The 19,969-nt window shown below is 33.8% G+C and overlaps 1 protein-coding gene across 2 annotated transcripts; it reads left to right on the top strand.

The window, feature by feature from the left end:
• The first annotated feature begins 14,488 nt into the window (after positions 1 to 14,488).
• On the top strand, positions 14,489 to 19,552 carry LOC139481734 (integrin alpha-X-like). 2 transcript variants are annotated; one of them, XR_011654675.1, is made up of 4 exons: positions 14,489 to 14,949; positions 16,288 to 16,722; positions 17,563 to 18,314; positions 18,764 to 19,552. XR_011654675.1 is itself a non-coding variant. In XM_071265222.1 (3 exons), exons 1-3 carry the CDS (start codon positions 14,724 to 14,726, stop codon positions 17,850 to 17,852), a joined length of 951 nt encoding a protein of 316 aa, XP_071121323.1. In that variant the 5' UTR covers positions 14,645 to 14,723; the 3' UTR covers positions 17,853 to 19,552. The 2 variants fall into 2 exon arrangements, 1 of the variants encoding a protein (XP_071121323.1); XM_071265222.1 differs by having other exon boundaries at positions 14,645 to 14,949; positions 17,563 to 19,552.
• Positions 19,553 to 19,969: the final 417 nt, after the last annotated feature.

The raw sequence follows: 19,969 nt of genomic DNA, 5'->3' as shown, positions 1-19,969 counted from the left end.
ATTAAAATGCTACTGTATTTTTATAAGACCTAATATTTTTTACATGATAGGGCTTATGACATCTATCTCTATGTCCAAACAAACAGTAAATTATTATATAAATATGTTTATTCTTTTAATTACCACATATCATGCTATGCATAAGTCACCTATTATCAGGACATACAGGGTTTACATAGAGAGAATAATGTGCAAAAAATAGATAAGAAGCTGGACCAAACCTATAGATGACATAATAAAGAAAGGACGAAATATAGAGAATACGTTGATTGTTATTGGTTGCCTAATGGCCAGTCGCAAATAATTTTCGCATGTGTAGAACAAATATAATAGAGATCAAAGGATAAAGAATAATAAAGTGAAATGGTAAAATATAAAAGATATAGAATTATAGAAATGATGATATGAACCCCTAACTAGGTCGTTGCCACGGATTAGTAAATTGTGGCCACGGATAAGTAAGTAGTGGCAACGAATTAGAAAATCGTGGCCACGAATATGTAAATCGTTGTCACGAATAAATAATTTGTGGCTACGACTTAGTAAATCGTGCCAACAAATAAGTAAATCGTGGTCACGAATAATTAATTCGTGGCTACGGGCAAGTAAGTCGTGGCCACGGACAAGTAAGTCGTTGCCACGGACAAGTTAGTCGTTGCCACGGATAACTAAGTCTTGGCCACGGAGAAGTAAGTTGTTGCCACAGACAATTAAGTCGCGGCCACGAATTAGTAAATCGTGCCAACGAATAAGAAATTCGTTGCCACGGAGAAGTATGTCGAGGTCACGGATAACTTCGGTAAATCGTGGCCACGACTTACATTTTTTTCTTCAGCATAAAATGACCCTAATAAGCTTTCATTCATGGAGCCTGTAGTCCTGCTTCTGTATGGACAGCTGATTGTACTCTCTTACATTTATACAATTATTTTATTGTTGTTTTTTTTTTTGTGTGTAATGAGCTTCAATTTTTTTTTTTCGTTTTTTTATTGTTCTGAATTTATTGCCACTAGACAAATTTCTTTTTTAAGTGCTGCATATTTGTGTGATATAGTAACAATGTTTGTCTATTCTGTTGTGCAGTATACAGTTTGATATTACATTTAAGAATTGAATGCTCTTTTTTGTAAATTTATTGGGGTGTAAAAGCGTTGACCGAAGTACATTTTGTATGAATCGCGGAAGAGCTTCATACTTAAAATGTGCGCACGGTCAACGCTTTTACAACCCTATAAAGTTACAAAAAAAAAGCATTCAATACTTATAATTACATTTTTACCTATAGGATCATGAAAACACGACTTTTATCAAGTTTTTATTTTATTTACCTGTGCACTTTATTGTGGGACCTCGTGTCATCATGAATGAAAAGTTTTATTGAGTGATAAAACTGCTTAAGGAATAACACATGATGTGCAGTTAGCCAATCAGAATAACGTATTGTAATGAAACATACATCTAATGTAATTATTTGATGTTATTTCCTGACTTGACTGATACATTAAAAGATTTGAAAATGTAAATGGGTACATTGTATGTTTTCCCTGTTATTTTTCCAAACGATTCAAAACCTTCAATTTTTGACAGTTAGCTGCACTTACAGATCTGTAAGTTCTTGTTCCCATTTCATATTGTTTGCCGTAAAGTGAACTTCTGATTTCCCTTGGCACGAAGCTCCGTATTACAGATTATTCTAAGACCAACCGCTACCTAAATAAAACCATTGTTTTTTGGATCACAGAAGAGCATGAAAGGTTTTATTGGTTCAAAATAGTCAGACAGAACGTTTAGAATGACAAGAATATAACAAGTTGGAACATAATGAAACTATACACAACAAAATGCCTGAGTGTGCGTAATTTATATAAAACATGTGAATCATAACTCAGTCTGGTATATGAAACAAATATAGAACACAAACAATAAATCCACAGAAATGACTTTTACATTGTCTTATCGGGGCCTTTTAAAGCTGACTATGCGGTATGGGCTTTGCTCATTGTTGAAGGCCGTATGGTGACCTATAGTTGTTAATGTCTGTGTCATTTTGGTCTATTGTGGATAGTTGTCTCATTGGCAATCATACCACATCTTCTTTTTTGTATATTGAGTTCTAATATCTATTACACTTTCTTAACCATTTAAAAAAAAACCATTTTAAACATTTTAATTTACTTTATTTTACAGACCTGGATTGATGAATATTTAGTATGGAACCCTCGTGATTATGGAGGATTGGACTATCTTACAGTAAAAGGGGACGAGGTTTGGACCCCTGATTTCAGAATTTTGAACAAGTAAGTAATAAGTATTTGCTACATGTATCATTTATCATTTTTTTTAATTTTATGTAAATATGAAAATATTAACCAGATATGGTAGTATTGCCAATGAGACAACTACCTGCCAGAGTTCAAATGAAATGAATAGAAGGTGAATAACAGACCACCGTATGTCATTCAATAACGAGAAACATAAATACAGTATAGTAAGCTATAAAAAGATTCCGACATGAAAAACGTGAAACAATTTAAACTTAAAAACTAATGGCCTTATACATGTTATACACTGCAAAAGTATTTGCGAAATACAAATATTATATAGACATTAACCAACGACAACCCCTGAATTACGGGTTCGTGTCTTGGGACAGGCAAATACAGAATAGGGCGGGATAAAACGTATTTGTGCACAACATACGAACAAATTGCATGTAAAGATAAATGGTTGTTGATTTTCATGATTGTAAGATACCAGATATCAAAAAGGTTGTGAAGTTTTGCCTTGAAAGGCAATATCTGTGGAAAACGTGCAGGAAAAAAAACAGTAACAAGCGGATGCAAAATTTCAGTACGTACAGTGGCAAATAAATCAATGAAAGAAATATCAATAATAAAATCTGCAAAGACGGTCGATCGTGATGTATAGGACAGACAATTTGAATTGCCGTACGCTCAAAAAAATTAATCCATCGCAACTTGTTATCAATTTAAGGAAAGTAGATTCGGCTGTATTGAAAGATGGAATGACAGAAGAAACTTTCAAAGTTTTAGCAAACGGAACAGTAGGGTTTATATTGACAGGAGAACTCAAGACCAGGTGTGACGTGGATCCTGAAAAGTTTCCTGTAGACTGTCATGAGTGTGAGGTCATAATGGCCGTGTCGCTATTCAACAATCACCAAGTCTTGAAATGGGATGGTGAAAGGTCATTTATACATTTCGATGTAGTAAAAGATGCGCACGCACTCTGGTCGATGGAAAGAGTTTATGTGATACAAGCTCACCGAACGTTGATAATGAAATTAGTTCTTAAGCGGCTTCCAGAATATTATTTATATAATATTGTTTTTCCTGCGTCTTCCTTGTCTTTACTTTCAATGTTTACATTTTTTATACCGATAAATGGTGGAGAACGTGTGAGTTTTGGGATGACGATATATTTAACTTTTATGGTATTAATGCTACAAGTTAGTAGTTTGTTACCTGTCAATTCACAGAATATATCAACAATAGGTAAGTTTTTTTTTAGGAAAATGTCAATTTTTTTTCTGTGTACTTATCTTTATCTTTAAAGTTCTAAGTATAAGTCAGAGTACTCGACTTAAGTCACCGTAGCTTTTTTTTTAAACAAAAGTCATCGTTTATTGTTAGTAGAGGTCAAAACCAAATGTTGGCAATATCATAGTATCAAAATTCAACTTAAAGAGCTCTACAACCCAAAATTGATACTTAAACAAAGTTAAGGGTATCTGTGCATGATAACTGTAGAATTGAACAACCATTCCTTCATCTTTCAGTCGTTTTTCCCCAATAAAGGATCAGTTTCAATTTCATATTAAGCCAGTCGAAAATCACACATTCGTCATCCACAAAGGACACATAAAGAGATCAAAGATTCCAAAGGGACAATTCAAATTCATAAGTTGATGTTAATTGGACAACACCAATGGTAAAAAAAAACGAAAAACGGCGTATAAAGACAATCAACAGTCTACAAAACACTAAATAGAAAACCAAAAACCGAGCAACATATACAAAATGTACCCACTCAAATTTGGGGGTGATTTCATGTTGTTTGGAAGGGTAAGCTGATCCTGTTACACATATTGCATCTGTTGTGTTGTTCATGGTTAGTACCAATTCGGTAACAAGAAGCAAATATGAGACTGTGTATCTTATATTTGGTATTTACAAGACCAAGCTTGACTTCAACTACTTACAAATTATTGGAGCATATTTTCGCCGTTTATAAGGCATAAAAGGACAGTGTACATTCGAAATCATTTGAATATACTAAACAAATTTAAACTTCTTTAATGTGACAAATAAACTTTGTTGCATTGTACTGAGCATTTAGTAATGTGTGTCTTCCTTCTGGGCACTTTTATAGCAAATTTATTTTTTACATAGCATGCAGTGTATGATGCAGGACAATACATCCCGGGCGCACTTGAAAAAGAAAAAAATGTTTGATTAAGGAAAATGTATTCACGTACAGTGTAGCTATTGCGAAAGCTGCATGCGTAGATATTGTTACACGCTCTGAACACAGGTTATTGAATTTTACACTCCCTGTGTATTTAATAATCCCGCGCAGAAGACGGACGCCCTCTCATCATGAATTATTCTGCCGGTCTGTAAAAGTCAAGTTTACTTTAATGCCATATCCAACTCAACTTTTTTGAGTCTTAATTTATATGCAGTCAAATAAACACTTAATGCCTTTATATTTTAAAAGAGAGGTGGAATATACCAAAGGGATATTCAAACTCGTGTCGAATACAAACCTACGAAGCTGTGCAAAAAAGGGGGATGTCCGACAAATCAAAAACAACGAAACTGTATATGATATTATTAAATGATATGAGTAAATAAGCCCTAATACGGATAAATCAGCATGTGCAATACTAAAAACGTTCCACTGTCGATATAAATCAAGATTTAATATTGCTCTTCGAACAGGGCCAATACGGAAAAAAACCGGGCCAATACAGAAAAAAGCGAGAAAAAAGCCGTATTAGCCCTAGGGCTAATACAGGACGTTCACTTCGGGTTTTCAATTTTCTTACGCCATTACTTAACTTTGGAAGTATCGTTATGCATAAAAACATTTGTATAATATTTTTATGCCCCACCTACGATAGTAGAGGGGCATTATGTTTTCTGGTCTGTGCGTCCGTCCGTCCGTTTGTCCGTTCGTTCGTCCGTCCGTCTGTCCGTTCGTCCGTCCGTCTGTCCCGCTTCAGGTTAAAGTTTTCGGTCAAGGTAGTTTTTGATGAAGTTTAAGTCCAATCGACTTCAAACTTAGTACACATGTCCCCTATGATATGATCTTTCTAATTTTAATGCCAAATTAGAGTTTTTACCCCAATTTCACGGTCCACTGAACATGGAAAATGATAGTGCGAGTGGGGCATTCGTGTACTGAGGACACATTCTTGTTTACATTAAAGTCATAAAATAAACAGGTTAAATGATGTGCAATGTTTTGTAACGTCTTAAAGTTTTGAAACGGAAAAAAACAGGGCCAATACAGAAAAAAGCGGGGAAAAAGCTGTATTGGCCCATGGGCTAATACGGAACGTTCACTTCCGGTTTTTAATTCTCTTATAATCATTTAATAAAAGTGTTATGAACTGGCTGTTTCTGTATTGGCACTGGTATAGATTCTCGGTCAGCTGTATTGGCCCTCGACCCTACGGGTCTCGAGGCCAATACAGCAAACCTTGAATCTATACCAATGCCAATACAGAAACAGCCAGTTAATAACGGGTCGAGGGCCAATACAGCTGACCGAGAATCTATACCAGTGCCAATACAGAAACAGCCAGTTAATAACACTATATTATTGAATCAAAATTAGGTTTGTTATTGACTCGGTCAAAAGCTCCTAAGAGCTTGTGTTGTATATTTTACAAATGCCGAATCAGAATAAATGTTTCTTATCATATAGTTATACATGTAAGGAACATTAATTCACAACGGTTAGTTGTCATTGAAAGTATGTATTTAATTATTCTTTTTAAGGAAAATACTTCTTACAGCTAATAAGCAGCAGCCTTGTAGCAATATTCAATTCGGTTTTTATGAGTTATTTCGGCAATACATCAATGATGACAAGGAATGCTAGAGTCCAGCCACATTCATTACCTCGGGACAAAATTACTAACGAAGATTGCAAGGACTGTTTTGAAATAAGAAAAAATGAAATGAACAATGACGCAAGTAAATGTCCAATCCCTGAGGAGGACAAACATACTTGTAAAAAGCCGTCCTACCATGGCAGACGTCGTTACTGCAGTCCATTACGTGTCTTTGATTGGTTTACTCTAGCTGTATGTTTCCTTGTGAGTGTTGAAGCACATATAGAACTTTATTGGGTAATCAACCAAGATACTTGCCCCAGTGTTCAAGAGCAGTTATAATACACGTTTACTCATGATTCGAATTGGTTTGTAACCAGTATAAATTTACATACGACTTTTTAGCAGTAAACAGATTTACTAGAATGTTTTAATCTGTATTTTTTCACTTCAAAAATTGTATCCGAGAAAAGAATTATTGGAATGTTTATTAACTGTAGGCTTTTCTGTCTGTTATATTTGTCCAGCTTGTGGCATCTACCATAATTCAGTTGTGCGTGTGTGGGGGTTTGGGGGACGACATAATCTTCTGAAAACAATTTTTTTTCATAAGAATTTTATGTTTTTGTTCCTCAAGTTTTTTAAATTTTAGATTAAACCAACAATTTCGTTTTCACTTCCATTCTGAAAGAAAACAAGAATAAAGCAACTTATTAAAAATCATAGTATCCCCCTCACATCCCACTCCTACCAACAACGAAAAAAAAAGAACAAATCAAGATGGATGGTCGGCTTCACGTACTCTTTTATTTGTTTTTAATTGATAAACCTCTTGTAAGCAGCGTTTTGCAATTGCGCCTATCTGCATGTCATTTGCGCCGATGTTTTCTTTCACTTGTGCCTATTTTGTCTTTCATTTGCGCCGATTGTGTACAGGTAAATAACAGGTGAATGTTAATTTTTATTTATCATTATAAACCTCTTCCGCTAGCCAGCTATACATGTGTTATAAATTTTGAAATATAACATGTATATTACTGTTGTCCTCTGCTCACCCCGGAGAGGTGAAGAAGGATTTGGAGCAGGATAAGTCATTTCAAAGATAGAATAACTCTATGTACATCCACTAAAACCACAGAGTAAAAATCTATTTACAGCATTCAAAAGTATATTAACATTAAAATCCATAAAAAACGGAACACAATGAATTTAAATCTGTTCCTGCCGAGTACGCAACTACATGTTTATGCTATACATCTGATGTATTCCATCCTTTTTAATTCATCTCTTCTATACTTGTACTTGCCAACAACGAAGTTCATCTTTTCTTTTTCTGGCTTTCGTACAGAGGCGGGCTTTCAAGAGTTCTCGTTTTGCCATAATTAACAGCCAGGATTTTCTTGATGACATCCATAAAGACATATAATTATGTTAGAGAGGTGCGAATAGAACTGTGCACTGTAATGTGAATGAAACGATTCTGGACCGTTATTCGTCCTCTTACAGTTTTCAACGGGTGCAGCTGCCCAGAAATGAGGTGGATAACGTGAAGTTGAGTTGGTATGAGTACTTAGTACGTATTCTAAGAATGCATGACATTTTTTATCAGAATGAGCGTCAGACATAATGTCAACGTGAAAGAGTCCTCGAATTCATCTGGGGGAATGCATGGTAGACCGGAAAATAACGATACCCATTTACCAATTTTTTGCCAAATGGAAATAGGAGCAAATATGGAATCAGCGCTAATGAAAGAATCAAATCAGTGCAAATGAAAGATCACTTTTTTTTTTTTTTAAATCGGCGAAAATGTCATACGCCCCTTCACAGATGGATATCAAAGTACACCGGAAAGGTTAATACCTCAAAAACAATAGTTAACATGTCAGATTCAAGTGAAGAACCTCGTCATGTGCCTTTGTCAGAAGGCTTATAATAATCAGATAATATAATTATAAAAAAAAATGAGCAACATACTTATTCATGAAATTTTTTGGGTGATCATAACTTTGTCATATAAGGCACAGTTGAAAAAGTAATCGATTTTGACTATTTGTGATGTTTAAGGACATTGAAAAGATAATAGATCAAGCACATATTCCGTAGTAGGAAATGAAATAAGAGACCTAAGATAGCATATTGGATCTTGTCTCCAGTGCTTATTTATGCAAAACAAAACTAATTTCTTCCTGCAGAGTTGAAGTTGGCCAAATTAATAATAAGTAACAAAAAATGTTCACATTTTCTCCAAATATGGCACATTTTATGTTTTTTCTTATATATATATATATATACGAGTAATATAGTGTTTAATCAGTATTGACCTTTCTTTCTTTTATGATCTTCTTAGCAGATAACATAATTGCTACACTCAAACAGTTTCATTGTTAAGAAGTAGACTACATGTTGTTGTAACAAAATAGTAACACAAAAATTCAAAGAAATATCTTTAGTATTTCATTTTTAAAACTTCTGACGAGTATTGAAGGCTGTTAAACTTCACTGTCAATATGGAAAGACAAATCAGTATAAACGAACAAAGCTTAGCGTCCGGAGATATTTAAAATCGTCGGTCATAAAATGTTATCGACCATTAAAAACTTTGTTCAAGACAAAAGGAAATACAAGTAGGAACCCGGGGTGACAATTAAATGCAATTACTATGGAAAGCCTCAGCTGTCATATATTGGAGATTTACACAACGTTATGCTGAAGCTTTCAATGTAAAGTTAATGCAGCGTGATGATGAATCAAATCATCAAAATGCAAACTTTAGATAATAAAAATGCTAAGTTGAATCTGCGTTGTGTTGACTTGCAACTGCAAGATATAAGTGTTGATGATGTGAAAGCAGACGATGTTAATAAGCTTAGATATCACGATGTTATATCCTTTTTATGTCACGATAGGCTTATCAAACATTATTTTGAATATTTACATTTACAATAGCATATTGTATGGTAGGCTTATCGTAACATTATAGTGATAAAACGTTCTGCTAGTTTAGCTTTACATCGTGTAGTTTAAAGTCTACATGCAGTATGATAAACCAATTGTGACATTATAATGATATAACATTGTGCTAGTTTAGCTTAACATCATGTAGTTTCAAGTTCACATACAGTATGATCAACATATCGTGACATTATTATAGTATTAATGAATGGATGTTTTTATAATGGCCCTGTTATACATGTATGTCCAAGGTCTGTAATAATGGTCGAGGAAGTCTGTAATGGCCCGAGGCAACGCCGAGGGCTATTAAAGACATCCGAGGCCATTATTACTGACCGAGGACATATAACAGGGCCATTATAAAAACACCCATTTCTTAATACATTTATTTACCAACTGAACAAAAGTGTATGACTTTTTGTGTTGTTGTAACTTGATGTACTGTCTTACTCTTTTAAAGACAGTTTAGTTTGAACAAAATAATTTGTACTTCACCATTATAAAGCTTTAAATATACCAAATATCCAAGATATTAAGTTGAAAGAGATACATGTATGTGTTAAAAAAAATGATGAACAGTGATCCCTTTAATATATGGTTCTTTAATGTTGGTTGCTGGTTACTAACTTAAATAAAATACAAAAAGGTATTAAATATTATGCTCTTTACAACTTAGTTTTATTAACTTTATTAAAAACCCTAACAGGGCTTAATACAGACAAACTCGGCATTAATACAGGGCCTTTACAGAAAAACAGGGCCATTACAGAAAAAAAACAGGGCCACTACAGAAAAACAGGGCCATTACAGAAAAACAGGGCCATTACAGAAAATATGTAATTTATAATAAACAGTCACTTTTGGCAAAATGCACTTAGTTGGTTAATAAAATGGTATAACGTTTATCTACATGTAACTTAACATTTATTTATAATAAGTCAACATCATGAAGTTCAACTCTTCGTTTTATTTTTTATCCTAGCAATCGAAGAGGACGTCTAAGCATTATCCAGTAGCAAGTTAACATCGTGTAATGTCAACTTAACAATATGTAGTTTCAACCAAACGTTACGTGTTATAAGCATATCATCATAACTCCGTGGCTTACCACGATGCTTTCACAACATCAACACTTGCAGTTGCAAGTCAACACAACGCAGATTCAACTTAGCATTTTATTATCTAAAGTTTGCATTTTGATGATGTAATTCACCATCACCGCTGTCTTACCTTTACATTGAAAGCTTCAGCATAACGTTGTGTTTAATCTTTAATATATGACAGATGAGGCTTTCCATAAATTACTACAGAAATACATGCGATAAATAAGAAAAGGATTACTAAAATGTATATGTTCCAAGGAGCAATATCCTTAGTAATCACTACTGATTACAATATTCCCTCCAGAAATGAATCTAGATACACTCATCATAATCTTCCTATGTATAAATCGTCATTGAGGAGTTAAAAAACTCAATCCACAAAACGTGGCCCGAACCAAACGGAAGATGAATAGGGCTACGTAAATTCTGAAGTTAAAAGACCCATAATTATTGATTAGGTAAAAAGAACAGATTTATTGATATATGCATATCAAAATCCAAAACTTTACTTATTTAAGTCAAATCCAATTCAAGAAATGGCAAAGAATGCTGGTCTTACACAACTAGTAATCATTAATATGTGCTAACTTCTATATACATCAAATCTTGGTCAACGAGGGGAGTGGGTATAATTACGACTTAATATAAAAATAAATGTTATAGGTTATAGACATGCTACATCATACATGTACATGTACAGAAAAACGCATTTCCTTTATGAGGAAACAAAATGATTACAAGGTCAAAGTAAGTGTCGTGTTAAACAAGTCCATGTGGGTTGTGAAAAACAAAATACCAACAAACTTTTAATAAGGTGATCTAAGATGAACTCTGAAGCAGTAACATGTAATTGTTATATGTCAGTCACTAAAAAGCGACATGATATAAATATATTCGGTGACTTACAGATTTTTATCACGAGAAGAGTCTATATACTGTACAACATAATAGGGTTATACCCTTGTTGTCCGTTATATCCAGGATTGCGTTCAGTATCGTAGCTGCTTCGTAGCGCTACATAGATTTTGGCTATTGGACGTATAGCTAGCCTAGTTGCTAAATTGATCTAGATAACCCCAAATATTCATGCTATTTAGAGAATCCAAAATGGCGTCGAAAAGGTTATTACTATAATGGTGTAACACCACTAATTAGGTCCCGGCCAGAAAGCACATACCAGAAAGTAGTACATATTTTACACAAAATAGTTCCTACGCATGAGTGTAACTTTCAAAATATGTAGGATATTTAGGTATTTTTTGGCATCAAATGAAAGCTGAAGGACTGGTGATCATTGTAGAACACTTTGGACGTATATCTCTGAATATTTAAAACTGCACCAAATTTTAAAAAGAGTGTACATTTTGTCGGTTTGTCAGATCTGAAGTACCTGTTTTGGTACATTCGAAGTTCCGGGAACCAGTTCTTTCTTATATGCCATTACAGGTATGTTGATTTTTTCAGTACAAGACACCACAAAGTGTTACTTTGACATGCACTGATTGCCAGTTTATTTGAACTTAAAATGAAAGAGGTGTGCCTGCTTGAAATGGAGGAATTTAACATAGAAAGCAATGGAACCATGAATTAGTGGTGTACTTCCTAATCGACTTCATTTTGATATGTTGCATATCGTTCAACATAGATAAATATCTAAGAAATAGCGTCCATACTAGCTACAACGATATTGAAAAAACCCAGAATATCCAAAAAGACATAACACCACCGTTTCATATAGTGTAATCGTTATTTTTAAGTCTTGTTCAACATATACGGCCGCATAGTTTGCCTCACCATAGCTCTATTTAAATGAATGGCACTTTCCTCGTTCTGTATTGTCAAGTTTTATCAAACTTTAGAAATTCTTTTAACATATATATGAAATAAGGAGATGTGGTATGAATGCTAGATGAGACAACAATCCAACATAGTCAAAATGGATAATTTAATCAACTAAAAATCACCGTACGGCCTTCTACAATGAGTCATGATTGATTGTTGATGTTTAACCCCACTTCAAGAACGCTTGGTTATATCATGGCGGCCAGTGTTTATTGTGGTGGAAGCCGAAGTGCCTGGATATACTCTAGTTAAACTACAGATCTCTAATTTTATTATACGCTTCGACGAATAAGAGAGTTCCGATAAATCTGAATTTTTATCAGATTGCCCCGGAAAGAACCACCAACCTTCGACAGGAAAATATACAATCATATTTAATAATTAAGATTGGAGTCAATCGTACCTGCTTCGAGCAGGGTTCGAACACAAAATCAGTACTCACATGGTAGTGAAAACTGTAGATGAACTACTTAGACCATTCGGCCACAGAGACCGAGTCACGATTTCACAACATGTCAAACAATTCAAACGAAAACAAACCAGCCTGATATTACATGTATATCCTTTATACTTGTTTTCGTTTGTTCAATGTATATTCGTTATACTTGCTGTTGTATAATTGCATAAATGAATGCGTTGTGTTATATATACGAAGCTTGGTGTTATTGAGTGAATATTTGTTTGATTATTCTAATACATTCAAAACGTTGGTAGATTTAGGGCTTAAAATATGGTATATACAACTGTCTTTTTAAAGTTTTATATTTCCCTCAAAAAGTATCTTGGTCATTCAATTGATAAAAACCCTACGTCTCCTTTTATTCATTTGAATTAGTCGAACCCCGCATGTGGCAGATGCGCTTGACTCCAATCTTATTTGACAAGAATTGTCAGTTTTTCTGCCGAAGGTCGCTGGTTCTCTAACGGCTCTCCGACTTTCTCCACAATAAAAACTGACCCCATGAAATAGCAAGTAGTGATGCACGTGTCGTTAAACACCACTCAATGAAGGACAGACTTTTCTTTTATATTATTTACAATTCAGCTCATTTATTGTTTTAAAATACCTGTTAAAGAAGTCTTTTCTAGATTTTGTTTTACTAAAAAAGTAAAAACCCTAGAATTTTCTTAAATTCTAAGCTTGTAAAACATTAAATATTGAAGGCCGAAGTGGGGCGTCAGTTTGGCTGTGCAGTATGTATCAAGTACGCAGTCACGTCCGGTCAGAATGGGGACGTTATATCCGATGTCTGGTGTAGTAAGAGTGTCACGCTCTCTGTAGTTTATGAACTCTTGCAAAAACTCTTTCAGTGATCCGTAGGTGACCTGTTGCAAGGCTAAATTTCTGTCCCTATCGAATATATATCCTCATATATTCGTGACAGTCCAAATTTTCCCGACCTATAACCCAGTTGACCTCTATTACCGGACCTACTTACATGTGTATTGTATTTATTGTTAATTTGTTCTCGTCCTAAACCTGCATGACATATTTGTCACTGGACATTAAGCCACCAACAATCAATCAATCGTTTAATATTGAAAATACAGGCGTATGGTACATGTAAGAACCGCAAGATGCTAATTGAAGTTAAGTAAAAAAAAAGATTATTTTACCAAATGTATAATAGCAACTGAACTAAATTGACAAAAAATTGAACAAATTTACAAATGGAGCGGTTAAATAAGTTTTCTGTTTACTTAAACGACCTCTTTCAATAAAAAATATATTTATAATTCAATTTAAAAAGGGATATCATTATTAATGCACCTTTAAGGTCATTCAAATTGCTCAATGATACCTTAACTTATCGCGATATAGCCATTTTGAACTGCAATCAATTACAGTCTATCAATCTGAAGACCAAACAATTTTCAGAATAAGAAAGTTACAAAAAAACATGGAAGAATACTTATACCTACCGAGTATGTAATCTTCTTAAACTCAAATACCAGCAAGGATTAAGTAATGTGCATAGAGCGTGTCACTATCTCCTAACCAGGCACCGGTTTTAACGATCGAATGATGGTGTGTATTTATACATCTCTTACAACCAAACGAACGCATCAGTTAATCAAGGGTTTTACTGCCGGACACTGTCCAAGGTTTTAATATTAAAAAATAAAGAAATAAGAAAATAACTGAATTTTACAAGGTACCATGGATAGTTTTCGAAATTCTGTTATTTAATATATGTTAATAACCTATCAAATATATCTTCATATTCCAGTTGAATTCTTTATTTTCCCGCCCTTCATCCTAGCCGACCTCTATTACAGGGCCTACCTAACATGTAATAGGTGTTCTCATCCTGAGCATGCTTGAAATATTTGCCATTGGACGTAAAGCAAATAATCAGTCAAACAAGAAAAAATTGATAACAATTTACAGGCCCATTAGAATGTTTTTTGTTGTTCATATGATATTTAGACGCCTGTTAACATGCCTGCATTTATAAGCGTATTGGAAAATAAAACAGAAACAAATAACTCAACCCCTTATGTTTTCCTATGTAGAAAATACGGCGCACAAAAGCAATATGTGTTACTTCGTTTGCATTATCACACCAAGCCTCAAAAGTTGTTATTTGTGTTGTTAATTCAAGGTTCGCGGAAGTTGGATACATATAAAAGTATCATTTGTCTCATACATTGTATATATTAACCATTTTGGGGGGATACATGTACGAGTTTAGATATAAGTGGAACACATTGGCAAAGTATTATACAGCGAAGTCATGATGGATCGTGTTGGGCTTATTTTTATCATTTTGGCGTTTACTTGTGGTTCTAGTCAGAGTTTTCTCTTTACAAAAGATAAAGTTGACTGTCTAATGTCGCAATGGAGCGAGTGGAGCGAGGTCTTCGGATTTGGAGCACGGTCTAAAGAAAGGGTAATTCTTCGGTATCCCGACAATGGTGGCAAGCCCTGTCCCAATGATACGGAAATTACGGAGCGTACATGTAAGTTACATGCATTTGTAATTATAAGATCATTAGGATAATTAATCAATCAATACATGTACATTTGTATAATACATTATATCATGTGCAATACTGTATTGTAAAAACTATAACATATTCGTTTTACTATATATTTCTATACATTACAGGAAAAAAAAATGTTATTATGAAAGGCTGAATTTAATTTCAAGAAATTAAGGGGGAAATTTATGCTATTTCAGGGGCAAAAAAACCCAACATGATTATTTTGTTCTTGTCTATACCGTATATATATTAAGACCGAAATTAAATACATATTTTTTTTTAACACTAATTTTAATATAATTTTCACCACATTATTCTCATACTTTTTGGTTACTCAGGCAAAATGATGCCTTTTGAACCTGCATTTAGTTGACATACCTATTTAGGTGTTGTCAATATTTTAACAAGCATAGCTTAAAGAACTTAACTACGTCACGTTTTTTTTTATGTCACCCGCTCGAGCAGACCAATCAAAAATCGATAATCTAAAGGACAATGAATTGGTCTGCTCGAGCGGGTGACATGAAACAAAAATTATGTACCTAGTATTAGGCAATCAAAATCTGGCATTTTGACGTGAAATATAATAACACAAAACAGCAAATGTATAACTATTTGCAGTTTGCATACATTCATATCCGAATGGAATACCGAGTCGTACAAGAAACATGCAATGCGAATCTTATCTTACCTTTTGTTGGTAAAACAACAAATTGCGTGATTTTCGTGTAAGCAATTAACATCAATATGTACACAAAATACAACGATACTATATTAACACATAGCTGAGAGAGTGATAGAGCAAATTGTTACCCCGAGAAAACATAGTCAACCGCGGCGAAGCCAAGGTTGACAAGGCTTTTTCGAGGGGTACCAATGTGCTCTATCACCCTCTCAGCTACATTTGTATGTTTTATTTAATTTATTATACTGAATGTCCTATCATTATTGTCTTTTACAGATGAATTTTATTTAAAAGTATTTTCTATGACGTCACGAACATAACAACGTTATGGGTATTAGAAAAATCAACAGAAGTGAAGGAAGATGTTTATCTTTTTATTTTGACAGTCAACTTAAGCATTGTCTTTAATAACTTGATGTAAATTCAATTCATTGTCCTTTAAATTATCGACTTTTGATTGGTCTAGACAGAGGGTGACATTCAAAAAAATTGTCACCCGCTCAGCCATGTGATAGAGTAAATTAACACCCTCGTATCAGCCAATTAAAATATGGCATTTTAACGTGAAGTCTAATAAATTGATTTGACATAGTCTACGAACGTTCATACGTACGATTTGTTAATTTCAGCACAGAAACCTACGATTAAAGCAACAGCTAAACAAGTCATCACCAGCTTTCTGCAGAGACAGTTGAAACAAAATCCTTCTAGGAGAATTACAAAAAGAGATGCTGGGATTGGTCTTTTTAGAGATTTATTGATTATCCTTGATTCGTCTGGTAGCGTATTATCCAGTCATTTTGAAATCGCAAAACAGCAGTTAGGTGAACTGTTAGGTCTATTGTGTCCACTTCCCGATCCCTTTAATTCTAATAGTATGGATGGTTATAACCGTGCTGCACTTATTAAGTATTCCAGTAACGTGGTTGAAGAATTTGATTTCAACGGCAATCATAATCTAGCAGAACTCAAGGCAACAATACAGGCAGTACCATATGTTGGCGGAGGCACCTGTACCGGAGATGCCTTTTATGAGGCGATACAAATGTTTACCTCATCTAAAGGTAACTTTATTATTTGATATGTTAATTAAGGGAAAATTTAGTAAAAAAGCAAAAAAAAAAAAAAAATAGTAATAAAATAAACTCATAAATGACGACAACAGATAGGCAACACAATGAAGAAATAGAAAACGAACAGATAAACACAATCATTAATTTTGTATTTGTACATCGCAGATAATATTAGGTGTTCCCCGTTTTTACGCGATTCGGAACAGGGAGTGGAGAGTCCTATACATTTTGAGCGTTTGTCCGAGCATCAAGTCTTGTAAGTGATCTGGCGTGAACTGTTCTCGTCAGTTTTCTAGAAATTGTCTGAATATCACTGAAAGTATTAAATCAGCGACGGTTTGGATGATTGGCCGAACAACTGTTTTTAAAGGAATAATGCTCCAGACCTGTAAGGGCTCTCAATCCTGCGTTTTTTTTTTTTGAAGGATTGTTATAAAATTCCTATCAAAAGCTATATATGCAAAGTCTTGGACGAGTTCGAAAATCGGCACTTATTGATAATTCTTACAGGACTAATGTCCATTGGAAATGTTTATTATATAAGAACTTGAATCGTAAGCACTCAAGTCTCTCACTCTTAAATGTGCTTGTCGGATTTTTATGAAATTTATATCGGAAGTTTAAATAAGCAACTTTAGAAAATTTCAATTCTCGGTGGCGAAGTTGGGGTGTGAGGAGGTAAAGGTTTTTGTGAACATGTAAATCAAACATTTCTCTTTATTCGTGTTAACGTAAAGATTAGTTCTCTTAAACTGTGTTTCTTTGATAATTTGATGTTTCACATTTTATACAATATGTTGTTCCATTGTTATATAATATATATATTTCCAGGCATGCGTGAAGGTACCAAACACGAGGTTTTAATTCTAACTGATGGAAATTCAAACTGCGGAAGAAATATTTCAACAGTATTGCCAGCTTTACATGCCAAAGCATCTGTATTTGGATTAATGATCGGTAGTTTTTCGAATCGTGGCAAGGAAGAAGTCATGTCGTATGTCAGTAAACCAACGCCTAATCACTTATTCGCTGTTGACAAGTTTGAAGATCTGAAAAAACTGTTGAATTTAATTAAAACGCAGATTGATGATCAAGATCCGTGTGCCCCATTCGATCTGTAGAAGAAATCATGCTATATATTAGCTACACATTTTCTATTTTATATCCAAATTTTGAATAAGTAATGAGCATTTGTTAAATTCATCTTAACTTGCTTGAGTTAGTTCTTTCAAGGTTTAAACCTAACTCGTTTTTGGTTGTACAATTAAGGGTGATTGGCTGTCTGCTGCCATCTTACTTTGTGAAATAGCAGAAAACAACGGTCTGGATCCTTAATCAAAAGTTCAAATTTTGAGAAAGAATGTAATACATTTGCAAGACTTTCTTTTTTCCCAATTTTATTCTATGTGTCTCCCGTATCCGTATCTCTATATGAATTTTAGAATATTTTTGCTTGTTGCATCATTGAAAAGACACAAATTGTCGAAACGCGCATCTCGTGATAAGAAATATAGACTCTACAACTGCAACAATATGTGTTATGATATTTTCCCACTCGAGACAGTTAAATTTTAATATTTAAAGTGAGAGCCTTGCCGAGCTTTTTAAATAATAAAAATTTAACTGTTGAGAGTGGGGAAATATCGCAATACACGAGTTGTAGTGGTGGAATATGTTTCTCTAATGATTTATAACCTTCCTTTTCAAAGATTTGAAGAAAGTTGTGTACTTTTTATGTGACGTCATCAGTCATGGTCGCCTTTTTTCATGACGTCGTAATAGGAAAATTCAGAAGAAGCCAAGAAAATTTAACGTCACAGTTAAATTTCGACCAATCATTTCTCGAGAACAGATTTTTCACTAGTGAGGAGAAATACTTTTCTGACACCGATCAAGAAATGTGAAAATAGCGCAAAAATTAGAGAATGTTGTTTTACCCATTATCATATCATAATAACAATACTTTTTTTTTTATCTATAGGTAAATGTATGGGCACAAGACGTTTGCGCTTTTTTACCTGAAAAACGATAGGACATTTGCGCTTCAAATACTACGTACATTTGCGCTTTTAATTTTGATTCACCTGTGTTAAATTGACCGGACATTTGCGCTTTTTACCTATAGTCGTCTACCTGTTATTTTAATAAGAAGTAATCATTACATAAATTTAACTTATATTACTCATCAGTACGACAAATGGTCCAGAATCCTTTCATGCTTCTACATGACTCATCTTGCTATTTGTTTTATCGTTTTGAAGAGTATCATTTAACAACAGTGTGTGAATTACATTAAGAATTAGATTCCTTATATTGATGAACAGGCGCCCCTGTCAAGAATTGAGAAAGAGAAACTTGATTATTTATTTGAAAATTTGGCCGAAAAACCATTCAGAACAGATAACAACAGCTAAATTTGTTTACTCCTTGGGCTTCAGATATCAAGAGAAAATTGACCTCTGATGACTGTACGTGTTTTTATGTCTTTAGAATGTTTACTTCAGCTCAGTGTATATAAACTTTTAAGCACATATCAATGTGCTATGAAATGATTTTTTTAAAACTTTTAGCCACAAAGAAACATATGACTTCAACTGTGCCAGGTCAAACATGCGGGTCCCAAGCCCGGATAAAAGAAGAGAAAAGTCATAAAAACCAAATATTGTAAAAGCGCAAATATATATATTTTATGAACATTTTTCATTAATATTATTCGTATGGCTTAAGCTAATTTAGTCTTGTTTTATTCAATAATATTGTACGCATCATAAACATTTTGCGATTGTAACCACAAATTATTAAATAAAATACATATTGTCAATTATCGTTTTTAATTTTTGGCAGAAGCAGCACATTTTCAAATAAATCCTGATTGAAGTTTTGTTTCGTAGAAAATTAAGGAGTATTCAATGATGATGATGATGATGATGATGATGATGATGATGATGATGATAATGATGATAATGAGTAGCAGTTTAATATTCAGCGACAGATCAAATATATATATTCTTGACACATGACATAGACGGGTATCACCCGCCATCATATAAGGGGAGATAACTCAGATATTATTAAACTGAATTTTATAAAAAAAAAAATGTGTAGGAAATTTATCTGTTTTGTTTTGAAACAAGAACATGACTCTCATAAACCAAACATCTTATACCAAAAAGAAAATCATAACAGTTTTTACTCATATTTCATCTTAAAGTTCTGTCGTTTAGTTTCTTGCTACATG

This window comes from Mytilus edulis, chromosome 7, assembly GCF_963676685.1.
Source record: "Mytilus edulis chromosome 7, xbMytEdul2.2, whole genome shotgun sequence".
Taxonomy (NCBI): Eukaryota; Metazoa; Mollusca; class Bivalvia; order Mytilida; family Mytilidae; genus Mytilus; species Mytilus edulis.
This window is presented reverse-complemented; position numbering and strand designations above follow the sequence as displayed.